The sequence below is a fragment of the Borostomias antarcticus genome (assembly GCF_949987555.1).
Source record: "Borostomias antarcticus genome assembly, chromosome: 2".
In the NCBI taxonomy this organism is placed as follows: Eukaryota; Metazoa; Chordata; class Actinopteri; order Stomiiformes; family Stomiidae; genus Borostomias; species Borostomias antarcticus.
In genome coordinates this window covers 26,432,035-26,447,034 of record NC_140235.1, presented here as the reverse complement: position 1 = coordinate 26,447,034, position 15,000 = coordinate 26,432,035, and the positions used below count along the sequence as shown (strand labels likewise).

Below are 15,000 nucleotides of genomic sequence, written 5' to 3'. Positions count from 1 at the left end.
GCCGTCCGGTTAGGCAAATTAATGTAACTTCTGGTCATGAGAAGCTAGTGTGTTTTTCTATAGGGCTAGGTCAGTCTGTTTACATTCATAGTCGTATCCTGTCATGTCGCGTCAGCTCAAATACACACACACCCACACCCACGCACGGACACACACACTCACACGCACGCGTACACACGTCTCTCATCAGCTAACACACTGAGGTAACTGAAGGCCCACAGTCCAAAATAAACAGCCCAGTGACTGACAATGTTATGGTCAAAGTGTCTTGTAACTTTACATGTTCACTATGCACTAACACACCACACACACACTCGCTCTCACACTCACACACACACACACTCACACACACACACACACACTTGGCGCCAGCCCCGGTCGTCTGTCCTTGGAATGAGCTCACCTGCTCAGAGCCGGCAGCGGCAGCCTTGAGGCCTCTCGCTTGGAACCCTAACATCCTTTAACACCTCACATTGTTGTTCTGGGGGTGGGGGGGGGGACCATGACATCAGCCCTTCCCGCAGGGGACTGGGGGGGGGGGGGACGGTGATGTCACTTCCGTGCGGGGCGAGGCGACGGCCGGTCCGATGCCCACCCACCCCGATGCCCACCCGTGCCATAAAGCTCTCAGTCGGCTACTTTTGTCGGCCGGTCTATTTTCTCCGCTGCGAAGGTCTCGGAGACGGCGGCATTGTCCTGTCTGAATGTTGGCCTTCCTGCCTCGGCCGGAGACCGCGCAGATCTCCGAGCGGCTCTTTGTGTGTGATTGTGAGGGGGACGGTGAGAGGAAACGTGTCCTGTGCTGGGAAAGAAAGCTCTACTCCTGACCCACTTCAACTGCGTGCGACAATGTGCGTACGTGTGCGTTGTGTGCGTGCGTGTGCGCTGTGTGCGTGCGTGTGCGTTGTGTGTGTTGTGTGCGTGCGTGTGCGTTATGTGCGTGCGTGTGCGTTGTGTGCGTGCGTGTGCGTTGTGTGCGTGCGTGTGTCCTCACTTTCGTCCCAGCGGTCCCCATTGTGTTCGTCCTCGTGGAGGTTGCTGTCGCAGTCCGCCCCGTCCGGGAGGCTGCCCTCCTCCTCCACGATGTGCAGCTTGTCCTCGTCATCCGAATCCGACGCGCCCTCCACCACATTGCTGTAGTTTGTAACTGCGAGAGAGAGAGAGAGAATGGAACAGGGATTAGGGGCACTCGTTTCGACAAGAGCCAGACGGGCCACGGGCGCAGAGGGCTAGGCTTAAGTCATTCAGCTGCCCGTGAACTTTGATAATGACAGGGGAGAGGCACGATCATCGAAATGAACAGACTGAAGACTGAAGGGAGGATGAGTGGAACTATAAAATGAGACTCACACGGGACTACAGCTGAAATCCCTCCCAGACATGCAGTCCCTATTACCCATAAGCCCATATGAATGGGCCTCTCACACTGAACAAGAGAGTATTTTCTCAAGCCAACCATATTCAAAGAAAGGCCATGTAGCCTTCACTTACAGTAGCAGTTCCCTTAAAAGACAGTGGAATGGGGTGCGCCCCGGTAGCTCACCGGATAAGGCGCGCCCCATATGAAGGCTAGTCCTTCGCGCGGCGGACCAGGGTTCGATTCCCGGCTCGGGTCCTGTGCTGCATGTCCTCCCTTCTCTCTCTCCCACGTTTCCTGTCTCTCTCAACTGTCCTGTCCCATTAAAGCTGAAAAGCCCGCAAAAATTTCTTAAAAAAAGACAGTGGAATGATCTATGACTTCTATGTAGCCGGTTCACTAGCATACACACAGTAAGATGGACACTAAACGACACCGCACACACAAGATTTTCAACATTATTACATTGCGGTGAGGTGTGTAGGTGTGTGAGTGTACAGTAAGTGTGTGTGACCCTGTTGTGTGTTCCAGGGTGAAATAGGTCAGTGACACATAGCTTAAAGGGATGATTAATGAAAGGGTAAATGTGCAATTTCTGTCTAAGCGTGGGTAGCTGGGAAGGATAAGTGATGTGTGTGGGTGTGTGTGTGTGTGATTTACAGACAGATAGACGCAAAGATAGTGATTGCACATCCTCTAAACTTCTTTTTTCATTTCTGAAACCTGTTTCTCCAACTCTCTGTATTCCACCTGTGGCAACCCTTAACCCCGACCCCCCCCCCCCCCCCTCCCCCTCTCTCTCTCTCTCTCTCTCTCTCTCTCACTCTCTCTCTCTCTCTCTCTGTTCCACAGTGAGCTACGGATCTACTCGTCTATTTCTCTCTCGGGCCAAATCGATTCTTCTCTCAGAGGAGCGCAGTCAGCAAAGGGACCGGAGCCGCGGCGCTCAAACCAGCTCTCAGCTCACTCCATCACACCCACACACACACACGCACACACACACACACACACACATACACACACCACCCGCACACCCACACACACACATGCACACGCACACACACACACACACACACACACCCACACACGCACACACCACCCACACCACCCACACGCACACACACACACACATGCACACACACACACACACCCACACGCGCACACACCACCCACACCACCCACACGCACACACACACACATGCACACACACACACGCACACACACCACCCACACGCACACACACGCACACACACCACCCACACACGCACACACCACACGCGTGCACACACACCACCCCCACACACACACACACACCCACACACACACACGCACCCAGCAACACTGTGCTGCTCCACTGCTGGCCCTATCGCCCACATTTACATTTAAGCTGATTTGGTGCTTCTCCCTTTCCCAACCCTGCACTCTCTCTCCCCTACCCTCCTCTCTTCCTCCATCCATCCATCTCTCTCTCTCTCTCTCTCTCTGAAGTCCGTGATAATGTTGTTGTCAGGGTTCCCGTAGAGACGGGGGAATCATGATCTTCTGTTTCAATCAATGAGAATTGTTTCTGCAGCCCCATGCGCGCTGGTGGGGGGTTCTGCAGAGCGAGGGGCAGAGCACACCTGGTTGATATCCTCCCAGACTCCCCAGCGGCACGCACACAGCGAGGGGAGGCGGGGGGTCGAAGGGGTGGGGTGGGTCGACAAGGCCGCTCTGCATCTGTCGAGTCCCACGTCGCTGTGGTATCGCCGGGATGGTATCACTCCTCTTTCTATTCTGCTTTTCTCGCTTTCTCCCTCCTCTCTCTCTCTCTCTCTACCTCTCTCTCTCTCTACCTCTCTCTCTATCTCTCTCTCTTTCTACACCTCTCTCTCTCTCTCTCCACCTCTCTACTCCAGGTGATGTATGGCCCCGCCTGCTGGAGCAGCCTAACGGCAGCAGACAGCCACACTTCATCCTGAGGCGAGAGGCACTCCCTTAAAGACCTGAGAGGCTGTTTAGGGCCATAGTCGCTGAAGTGTGGCGCTGAGGTCAGCAATAACAGCGCCAACGCCGCCACTGTCGGCGGGCTGAGTAGTGATGAGCAACAACGGCCACACTCCCGTAGGGAGTAAACGGCGTGGGTGCGCGAAGTAAAACAGAGGGGAAAAAAAGCACTTGAACGTGGAAAAGTTTGTGCCTTCAAGCTCTGAGGACAGACATGGCCACTAAAGCCTCAACAGGAAGTGGATTCCTTGCCTGAGCCAAATGGTCAGGGTTCCAGGACTGTGTTTGACCGGGAGAGGTAACACCGAGATAAAACAAAGACAGAGGTCTCTGCTGTCTGGCCCGCTCCACGTTTGGACAGCTGGGTTTTTTAGCGCTAGCATGCTAACTTACACCAGGAGGACGCTCTTAACTCATGTGCAGAGACCCAGGTGTGAGATGAGTCCCCCCACAATGCTTTGGGAGAGCACCTGGAAAAACACTATTAAGAGCCAACAAAATGCATCACTGCTAGCATTCCTTAATAGTTAGGCTAGCTAGTATCCTTCAATATGAATTATATTCCTTCATAAACAAATAGTCCTACATCAGTTCACTTATCCGGAAGGTTTAGCCTAATACTCTCAACCTTCGATAGTGCAATACGTTAATTAGGCGACACAAAGCCATTTTACCTGCAAAGATATCCAGCACTCTGGGCCCAATGCAAACATTGGTGTTCCTCACAAAGTACTTGACACGTGCAGTGAAGGGACCTGACAGGGAGGTGTAAAAAGAGAAGACTACCTAAGCAAAGAGTCAAATAGACCACTGACAGACAGCAGGTCGCCTCAGACCCGCTGTACAGACCATCCTGTATTGGCCGCCAGTAAAGAGCATTGTTAAATCGAACAAAGTCAGTCTTCCCCGAACTCCCCTCCTTCTACGAAAAGCAGCCTATCTATAGACGGCGTGCCAGTCCGCCTGCGCCAGCATCAACGATGCCCCCGCTGTGGCACCTGCCAGGCGGCGGCAATAAATGCCTCTGAAATAGGAACGGGACAATCCCCGAGGGATCGCCACCCCATGATGCCCCCCAAATGTCCAAATCCACTCTCCACCCCCTGTCTCTGTCACCCTGTATCAGAGTCAGCCATGTTCTCTCAGGGGGCTGGCGTTACATTAGAACATGCTGTCCCATGGACTCCTTTTCCCATCTTTCAGGATGGTGGATATTTTAACGGAACGCATCGTCACACCAACTCGTGGTTAAATCCACGGCAGTTAAACACTATCTCATGTGAGAAACCTAAACCGCGGGGCTAGCCTACTGTAGGCCATACAGAAAGGTGTTGAGTGTGAAGCTCTCTCTCTCTCTCTCTAAGCGGATGCACGTCCACCACTCTACAAGTCCATACCATGGTGTCAGAGCTATGCTTGGAATGTCCAACCAAAACACTTTCCCAGAGTTTTTGGGCCTCAGAGAGACGGATCTGAGAGGGTGCTCATCTTAGATCCCTGTGTCGTTGCCTTGTGTGGTGATTAGCTACAGTACATCCTGCCTGGCTGTATGCAACACAGTGATTGTGTAGCTCTTTTTTTCTCTCTCTCTCTCTCTCTCTCTCTTACAGACACACACAAACACACAACCACACACACACACACACACACACACATGTGTGCTTGCACATGCACACAGGCTATGGCTATATTTAACCCTGGTACATTCAAAGACTGAGGTACGGTACACCACTTATCTCACACTAGGCCGCACAGACGACTCGCAGAAAATACCACAGGCATCCTATGCAGAGAACTAACCCCTGCCGTCACAAAGTCTGCAAGAGGCCCTGTACTTTGCTTTTCTCAAAGGAACCGACCACTACAAAAAACACAGACGCAAACCAAGAAGTAAAACAAAGCCAATGCCATTGAAAACCTCAAGTATGCCGTCTCAAGGTGAGGCGCCTCTCACTGTTCCTGAGGTAGCGCTCGGGTTTGGAAAAACAATACCTCCTCCACTTAGTCAGGAAGGTCAACACCGCAAGCATGAATAACACGTCAAAATAAGTCATTTTTTACCCTTAAGGGTTGCTTTTCAACAGGGAGTCAAAACAAAGGGAATATCTAGGCTATTGTTTTTAATTGCGTAAAATGTGCACGGTATGACTTGTCCTGTGAGGTTTTTATCACTGACGCAAATAGCCTTCCTCCCAACAAGTGCATAGCCTTTTCTTATCAGCTGTAGAGGGCACTAGGCTCTCAGGAGAATTCTATCTAGAGTTAGCCTAGCGCTAGCTCACCCACAACCCTGGTACAGCCCACAGCCATGCCACTCTCTTAGAAAGGCCTGCCCACTCTTAGAAAGGCACAGTCATGTCCTGGGGTCTCTTTCCATGACTACGCAACACAACAAAAAAGCCTGTGTCTCATGAAAAATCGCAGAATCATATGAATCTTATTCATTATTTGAAAACCACCCCTGGCCAAAAAGCAGAACCATGTGACCTGTTGTGTACCGGCGCCAGGGAATTCAGATCAAATGGTCGATTTGTTTCTGAGAGCTCATGCAACCTGCGGAGATGAGGCCTCTTCATATTCATTTCTGAGGAGAGACAAAAGACAATAGGCACCTTGTCTTCCTAATGATGCTAATCGGGCTTAGCATAGGAGCTAATGACACTCTCGGCAGGCCTTCTCCTATCTGCTGAGAGCTAACAGTAGCACGCTGCGCTACATCACTGATGCTAATGGGAGTCATTGTTCAGCCAGGCAATCTCTGTGACAAAAGACTTTGGAAGGAAATGTGAGAGGATGAAGCTGATGAGATGGGAGAGGAGGCTTACTGTAGCCTATTTGGCGAGATAAAAAGAAAAGTGGAAAAGTCGGGTCTTTCAGAAACAGAATTGAGAAAGTGAGAAAAGAAATGCAAATAATTGGCATTACGCTCGTCGACCAAATAGCGTAGGCCTATGCGATTGGACCAACGCTAAATCACCACACCTGATTAGAGGCTTGGCTGTTATAAGAATCACACGGGTGCTTTGTCTCCATTGCTGAGCCCGCGGATGAGCTAGGCTGGCCTCGTCGGTGTCCTCAGACAGCAGGCTGGGTACCAGAGTCGCTGGCATCGTGCAGCTCTTCTAAATAAGGACAGGTGTGCCGGGGAGACGGGGGGTGTTATCGTAGCGCGGCGAGCCCAAACGTTCCACAGCGCGAGCGTTTACACTCACAACGCCTGTTTACGCTACAGAGGTGAGGCAGCCCCATCCACGGTAATAACGGGCCACGCCGCCGATGCAAGAGCAGATAGCCATGTGGGGGTGTGGGGTGTGTGTGTGTGTGTGTGTGCGCGGCCAGGATAAATGGTCTTGCTTAAGTGCTTAAATGTGTGTTTGTGTGCCCCAGTGAGTGTGTGTGTGTGTGTGTGTGTGTGTGTGTGTGTGTGTGTCATACATTAAGCTGTTTAAAAGCATGCTCTGTATGTAAAAGGCTCTCCATTTCTCTCAGCAATCACATGACCTAAGTGTGTTTCTCACAGCAGGGGCAAGCTGCAGGAAGTGGTCCATCACATGACCAGAGCCTCGAGGCAACACCCCCCCCCCCCGCCCACACACACACACACACACACAGTGACACACATACACACCCACAGCCACTTAGCCCCTCCACATGCCTGTCCAGTTGGCCGACACTCAGCGGGCCTGTGTTGAGGTCAGTGCAGGGTGCAGATCTCAGCTTGGCTACATATATAAAGCCAAGGTGGCTGGCTGCCTGAGATAGAAACATGCGTGAGATAGAAACATCTGCTGTATCCTCTCTGGGAAGCCAAGTACCTGGAGGTATATACGCTCCAGAGAACCTCCTCGTCCTTCTTCTGCTCCTCTCTCTTCAACTCTCCATCTATCTTCCTCTCTCTTTTAGTAACTCTGAGCGCGCCGATGACAACCTCTCACACAAGTGCAAGATTTGGCTGAAAATCTGAGAGCGTCAGCCTACGACCTTATTCATACAGTCAGTGAGAAATGCCAGCCAGCCGCAGAAAAAGCCTCAAAACAACAACAACAACAACAACAAGACATGAAAAACAGCAATCCAAATATTTGGAGAGCACAGGAAAGGCCTCAGCACACACCTGAGTAAACGGATGTTTCCCACCAGGGAGGGGTGGGGGGGGGAGAGCAGATTTAACTGTGACACCTCTGAAGTGCCAGGCCACAGACCACCTACAATGCCAGGAACTAAACCAGCCTCACAGGTGTAACAGAGAACACTGTCCTCCTGAGGTGTTGTCAGCCTAATAGTCAATTCAAACTTTGAGTTGAGTTGGACTGACAGGCTTACATGCTTACAATTGAGCAATTGAGCTTTTCTCTTTTTAATTTTGCTTCTTTCTTCTTCTTTTTTTTTTTTTTTTTTTTTTTTTTAAACTCGAGCTACCAGAGCAAGAGGAGGCTCCTAAGACTATTAATAGAGTCGCTTCCTGTGTGGCATCTGCATGAAAACACCACCACTACCAATCAGCTCAACCACATCACAGGCCGCTCTCATCACAACCAACAGTTAGCGTAGCATCGCTAATGAAAACTGTGGCCATGGACCACGCAGAAAGCTAGGCTAGTTTCACGGCTCGTATCTATGTGACCCTTGGTTTGTTCAAAACTGAAATACAATTATAGAACTTCTACCTTAAAGCCTCAGCCTATCTTGAATGTCAACCTAACACACTGCTGTGGCATTATAGGAGCAGGTGACATTCCAGCCCGTATTATCCTCCTTAGTTCACTGTAAAAGAGGGAGAGTCGGTCAGAATGGTGGCCGAGACTGAGGTGTGCTTGACTTTTTTGTGAAACTCTTTTTTGAAAACGTGGCCTAGATACAAATTACAAAGCAGAATGACCTTAGGCCCACATTCTAAATGAGACTGAGGCTGCGAGTTAAACTTAGGTGTTGCACCCTAGTTGCACTTCACATGCTCACACGCTAAACTCAACGTTGTCATCAATACTGTCTCCCAACTCCCCATCAAGTCGATTACTTTAGCAGGTATTTATTACAGCAGAATAGGCACAACGCAAACTAATCCAGGCAATAGCAGTCAGCAGGGCCGTCGCACGCCGTAACCTCAGGTATCAGCAAAATGCTTAGGTTAGGCCTATTAGACAGGACACTGCACAAAGACACACACGCACGTACACACACACACACACACACACACACAGTTTTCTAACTATCCTCTTTATGAAATTTTCTCTCGACCACAGACCCCGGCCGAGCTGGACCCCGCCTCCATTTTTCATTTCTCTGTGACGGATAGAGGCGGAGGACAGTGGGAAGGGTGGAGGGATGAGAAACGAGGGGGGGGGGGCGGGGACGGGGGGGGCGACAGGGGGACGCGGCGGAGGGAGGCGTGGGGAGGAGCAGGGAGGAGAGAGAGGAGAGAGGGGTGGGGGAGGGGATTCACCAAGTGGCCGCTGAAGGCTTAAAAAGACAAAGCTGGCCTGTCACACACAATGTTCATCTGTGCCGGGGAGCAGCCGGGGGTAGGAGTGTCATCAACAGTCAGGGTCTGGGGCTCTGCAGCCCGCCAAGCTCAGAGGGAGGGAGAGGGAGAGAGAGAGGGCTCAGAGGGAGGAAGGGAGGGAGAGAGAGGGAGGGAGGGAGAGAGGGAGAGGGAGGGAGGGAGAGAGAGGGAGGGAGAGGGAGAGAGAGGGCTCAGAGGGAGGGAGGGAGGGAGGGAGGGAGACAGAGGGAAGGAGGAACAAGAGAGAGAGAGAGGGAGGGAGGGAGGGAGGGAGAGGGAGGGAAGGAGAAACGAGGGAGAGAGAGAGGGACAGAGAGAGGGGGAGAGAGAGGGAGGGAGGGAGAACGAGAGAGAGGGAGAAAGGAATGAGGGAGAGAGGGAGAGGGGAAGAGAGGGAGAGAGAGGGAGAAAGAGACAGGAAGAAATAATGGGAGATATAGCACCCATAGAAAGAGGAAAAGGGAGGAGAAGAACATCACAAGAGAGAGGGGGGAAAAAACGACAACCAAGGTGCAAGGGATGGAGAGAGGGGGATGGAGAGAGAGGGATGGAGAGAGGGGGATGGAGAGAGAGGGATGGAGAGAGGGGGATGGAGAGAGAGGGATGGAGAGAGGGGGATAAAGAGAGAGGGATGGAGAGAGGGGGTGACAGGCGGAGGTAACGGCCGTGCCCTGTGTGTCCCCTCGGTTAAGGTCAGGTGTTGACATGGTGGCTCTGCCCTAGTCAAGCAGCATGACAGATGTCTCGCTGAGGACAGCCCCCAGCCATGGGAAGACAAGCAGCACACACACACGCACACACACACACGCACACGTTCACACACACACGCACGCCCTCTTACACTTCCGCAGACACTCGCATACTGTATGCTCATACACACGCGCAAGCACAAACACACACACACACACACACACACACACACACACACACACACACACACACACACACTGTGGCACGAAGGAATCCCCCCAAAACACTAGAATTGGCTTTTTGTTGGTCGGCTTAATCTCATTTTACAACTCTGTGGAATCAGCAGGTCAGCAGTGAACACATCTGGACGAGAGGGACAGTATTCATGTGGACAGGCTGCCTTCACTAATCCTGACAACCACGCAAACTGCAAAGAGCTGCTTTTCTTCGTTTATAACTGAGAGAAACTGCTTCCCTTTGTCCGATTTCGGCAGCTGACAAATCCGCGACAAATCTCCCCTTTCTTGCTCTCCCCCTCGGAGGCCTAACATCCCGGACACCAACCCCCACAATGCCTCGGGCTCCCGGGACAGGAAGCTCTGAAGTCACACACTGGCCTATTGTTATGTAGCCACTCCGGGGTAGGAATGGGTTAGTGCCATAAACTTTCGCTGACAAAAGAGCCCTTATGTCACCCTGACCATGGTCCCCCCCCCCCCCCCCACCACCCCCAACCTCTCTCGACCCTCTCCCCCCAGGCAAAGTGCCCTCTCCCTGGGTAGTTGAGCAGGGTTAAGCAACCCCCCCCCCCAGCCCCGGACCGGGCTTAATGACCATGCGGACAGGCTTCTCTTCCACTCTTCAGCTGGTCCCTCAGGGAGATTCTTCTTGTTAAACTAGGCGCTAGGTGTGTGTGTGTGCGTGTGTGTGCGCGCGTGTGTGTCTCGAACACAGAGAAAGTGATGAGGTGGCGTCGCCAGGGCTGTCCCATGACAGCGCCTTTGATCACTCAGCTGCGAGGTGTGTTCCACTGGACACAGACACAGACACAGACACACACACACACACACACACACACACTCTCTCTCTCTCTCTCTCTCTCCACACAAAGGGTGTCTACGGGGATGACTAACACACCGGTAAAGAAGATTTCTCAACCCGGGCCGACAAAAAGTGAAATGGTGCTGAAACGTTACACAGTGGTTTAAGTGCCTCCCCGCCAGGTGACTGATGAGGACCGGGGCAAAATGGCCGCGCCGGCAGGTAAAGCAGGTCGCCGGCTATTGATATATCGACGAGCCTCTTTTGTCCATTACACCCAGAGGAGCAGGATGACGTGTGTGTGTGTGTGTGTGTGTGTGTGTGTGTGTGTGCGTGCGCGCACGGTCATTACCGCCAGCAGCAGGGAGACCATTACCTGTCTGTGGCAGAAATCGAAGGGCGGCATCGACGTTGTCGACGGGGGCCGCTGGCGGGCACAGATCTCTCGTTCTCTCTCCGGCCGCTACCCTCCCCCTCCCCCTCCCCCTCCCGGCTAACGGCTCCAGCACCGGCCTCAAGAGGAACCGGGCCACTATAAGAGGACGCTCCTACTTTCAGCATTAGCTGACGCTCGACGTTTAATTACGAACGTATTTAATTAATTTATTAATTATTTTATTATTAATTAATGAATAAATAATTGTACGTCATGGGAATTTCGTCACGCCCCCCCCCCACCCCGCCTCCCCGGCCAATTTCGCCCCTCGCTAGCCCCGCCCGTTGCGCTGTTTACTCGAAGACCCTCAGCCTATTCGAGGCCTCGCCCGCGTGATGCCATCCTCGACCTCATCCTCGGCTCCTCCACGCGGCCTAAACCGAACACCGAGGGGGATCGCTTTCCCGTCCCTGTGTACGGGGGGGGGGCAGCGTTGGGCCGACACAGAGATGGTTGGAGGTGTGGCCTGGGCAAGCACGGGGGGGGGCGGCAGGGGGGTCCACTGTGAACAGAGCCCCTCCTGTGGCGTGGCTGTGCTGCTCCCCAGGCCCACAGAGGGACGAGAGATAAAGGGTTTCTAGGGGGAGAGAGAGAGAAGCGCACGGCTCCTAGTCATACCAGTGTGAGCAAGACTGGTGCTGGGGGGGGGGGGGGGGGGGGGGGTGGAGTGTGTGTGTGTGTGTGTGTGTGTGTGTGTGTGTGTGTGTGTGTGTGTGTGTGTGTGTGTGGCTTTATGTTTATCAGTCCTGAACGTGGTGAGCACTGTGCATTCAATTGAAAGTGTGTGTGTGTGTTTGTGAAGCCCTATTGTGCTTATCAGCTCTTGGTAGTGTGTGTGTGTGTGTGTGCGTGCGTGTGTGTCAGACAGATCAGAGATCACACTCAGGCTTTTAATAAACCCAGCAGGAGTGCCTGGTGGAGGTGTGTGTGCGTGGCATGTATTTGTGTGTGTGTGCGGGGCGTGCTGAAAGGCCCCGGGTGTGTGATTGATGGCAGCTTTAGCGCCGATCCTCCTTACCGTAAACACGCACACACACACACACAGGGCCAGAGGGGGGGAAGGGCTGGCGGTATACACACCGTGGCTGTGCTAACATTATTCATCTCCATGCTCATCCATGCGAGCACTCCACCCCCCCCCCCCCCCCCCCCTCCTCCTCCATGCGGATGAGCCCTGTCTGGGAATTAGCCACTTTATGTACATGGATACACACGCTGGGAACACACACAGCAAATGCCGGGACAAAGCCCCTGTGCCGCGCTTGACAGGGAAAGAAAATGGACGTCTTTAGTATGATTCACGGCGTCGGTCGGTCGGTTGGCCGTTTGGTCGGTCTGTTATCTCCCTCTTCTTTGTTGGTCTGGGCCGGTGACGAGTGTCTGACCGAGGGTGGGCGGAGACGGCAGGAGGCGGACAGGGGCGCGGTGACCTCACACGGAAAAACAACAACCTGAGAGACGCGCGGCGGAGAGAGAGATGCAGGCTGGGAAGGGAGGGAGGCGCACGTTGAGCGTACACACATCACACAACCTGCAGCTGAGTCCTCCCAGGCGCCCGACGCCAGGGCTGAGAGAGAGAGAGAGAGAGAGAGAGAGAGAGAAGCAAGGAGGAAGCAATATACTGTAGGGAAGAGGGAATGGAAAAAAGGGAGAGAGAGGGAGATAGAAAGCGAGAGAGAGAGGTGGCTGTGGCTCAGTGGGAGAGCGGGTCGTCCAGTGATCGTAGGGTCGGCGGTTTGAATCCCGTCTCCTCCTGTCCGCATGTCGAAGTGTCCTTGGGCAATACACTGAACTAGGGCTGGGTATCGAGTCGAATTTCAAGAATCGATTTGATTCAATATCGATTCGGTTAGTGTTACTAAAACCTTTTTTTTTTTTTTTGTAACCTTAATTACATGACTGCCAAGTTATGCAACACATCAATACTAGGTCTGGGTATCGATACTGATTTCCAAAAATGAATGAATGAATGAATCATTGAATGAATTAATGAACTATTCATTCCTTCATGTATTCATTCATTCATTAAATAAAAGATCGATTTTGGGATTCATGAATCGATTCTGAATCACTTGATTCCGAATCAATGAATCAATTTTTTAAACCCAGCCCTACACTGAACCCCACATTGCTCCCAATGTGTAGGCTAGCATGGCATGGCGGTTGCATGGCACCTGCCGGCATTGATGGGTGAATGTGAGGTGTGTAAAGCGCTTTGGATTTACAGTCCATTTACCAGAGAGAAAGAGAAGGAGCACAGGACAGAACAAGAGAGAGACAGAGATGGGGAGGAAGGAGTGGGAGAAAGGTATCGGGCTGGGCACCGAAATTTGGTTCCTACTTGGAATCCATCAAGGCGGGTCAGGGTTAGGGTTAGGTTTGGGGTTAGGGGCGTCTGTGGCTCAGGAGGTATCTGCCGGTCGTCCAATGGGTCGGCGGTTCGAATCCTGGCTCCTCCTGACGACATTTGGCAAGACACTGGACCCCGAACTACTCCCAATGAGCAGGCTAGCACCTTGCATGGCAGCTGCCGCCAATGATGTGTATGTGAATGGGTGAATGAGAGGCCTTCATTGTAAAGTGCTTTGGATAAAAGCACTATATAAGAGCAGTCCATTTACCATCGAGTCACGTCGTCAATTCCAAGCAGAAACCTGTCCATAAACTCGGGTCCAGCTTCAGGTTCTTTTGAATAGGCCTACCGTTTCATAAAAATGCGAAATACTGGAATCAAAACATTTTGAAAGTGAAAGGGTGAAAAAAAGAAACGAAAAGAAAGGATAGTGAGAGAGAAAAACACCCAGTAAGCCCGTTTAGAGACGCTGATAAGTAAGACGGTTGACAGTTGGAGAGATAGCCCTGAAGAGAATAGCAGGAAGTGGAGCACGAGGGCGTTTTGGACACTGGTGTGTCGACACACACAGAAACCTGCATATCGCATCAACAAAACCCTGACTCTGCACTCTGTAGCGAGACCCCATCCGGTCAGGCTGATACCAAGTTGGCCACTCTGCTTTTTTTCTTCAGGGCGTCATACTGGCATGTGGCCAGCAGGGTGTGTCTCAGGTATGCTAAAAGGGAGGCAGTTTCTGTGGAATTCTTTCAGAGGTGCTTCTCTGAAGCCCGTACACTGAACACACACACACACACACACACACACACACACGCATGCGCGCACGCACACACACACACACACACACACAGGCCCTGACCCCTACCAAGGCCAAACAACCACACCGCACACATTAAGAAATGCAGTAACTAGGATGGCTGGCTAAACCTTTCCTGGCTGGGCCTATAACAGTGTTATGTCTTCTTTGCAATGCTGTACAGTATTCATCTGATCATGCTTTGAAAGGATATTCTGCAAGGGTTTACACTACAGTCTAGCAGAAGTGGACAGGCAGTACGGAGCGTGATGTGACTAGGTTAAGTTGATAACCCGAGTTAAAGTCATTAAACCAAATGTGTTTACTCATGTTTTCACGAATCCCGAGACCAGAACATAATTTAATGGGCGGTAGGTCATCCTGAGAAGGTAGGCCAACTTTTCAGAACACAGGCCCGATCGTTCACGCGCGGTTTAAGCGAGCAGCGGCCGCTTACGATCTCGAGGTGGGTTTTCGTGGGTAGGCGCACAGTTTTCGTTCATCTTGTACCTCGCTTTAAGTCTCTTATTCTAGTCCTCGTCAAGGGTAGCGTTCTTCTAAGTACCGCATGCACACGCTCGCACAGACAACCCCCCCTCCCCCCAGACACGCCCATCAACACAGAGAGCACAGCACAGTCTGAAATACATACCTCCCTTCCACATGGATGTTGGGGGACGAGCAGACAGGCGTGGCGGGTGTGTCCCAGTAACTCATCCGTAGCAGCGCCCCCCCCCCCCCCCCCCCCATTATTGTCACATAAAACCACTGGTGCCCTGTCATCCACCCCCCCCCCCGAACGCCACCATTCCCCAGCTGCACAGCGTTTTTTTAGTGG

General features: G+C 52.3%; 1 protein-coding gene across 1 annotated transcript in view; it reads right to left on the bottom strand.

Moving 5' to 3' along the window:
* The window catches only part of zeb1b (zinc finger E-box binding homeobox 1b), a gene marked incomplete at its 3' end in the record, with an annotated part of 60,075 nt that overhangs the window by 22,574 nt on the left and 22,501 nt on the right, over positions 1–15,000 (bottom strand). The window contains exon 2 of the mRNA XM_084454114.1: positions 995–1,147. Coding sequence (XP_084310240.1) covers positions 995–1,147 — 153 coding nt within the window. The remainder of the gene's footprint in view (positions 1–994; positions 1,148–15,000) is intronic.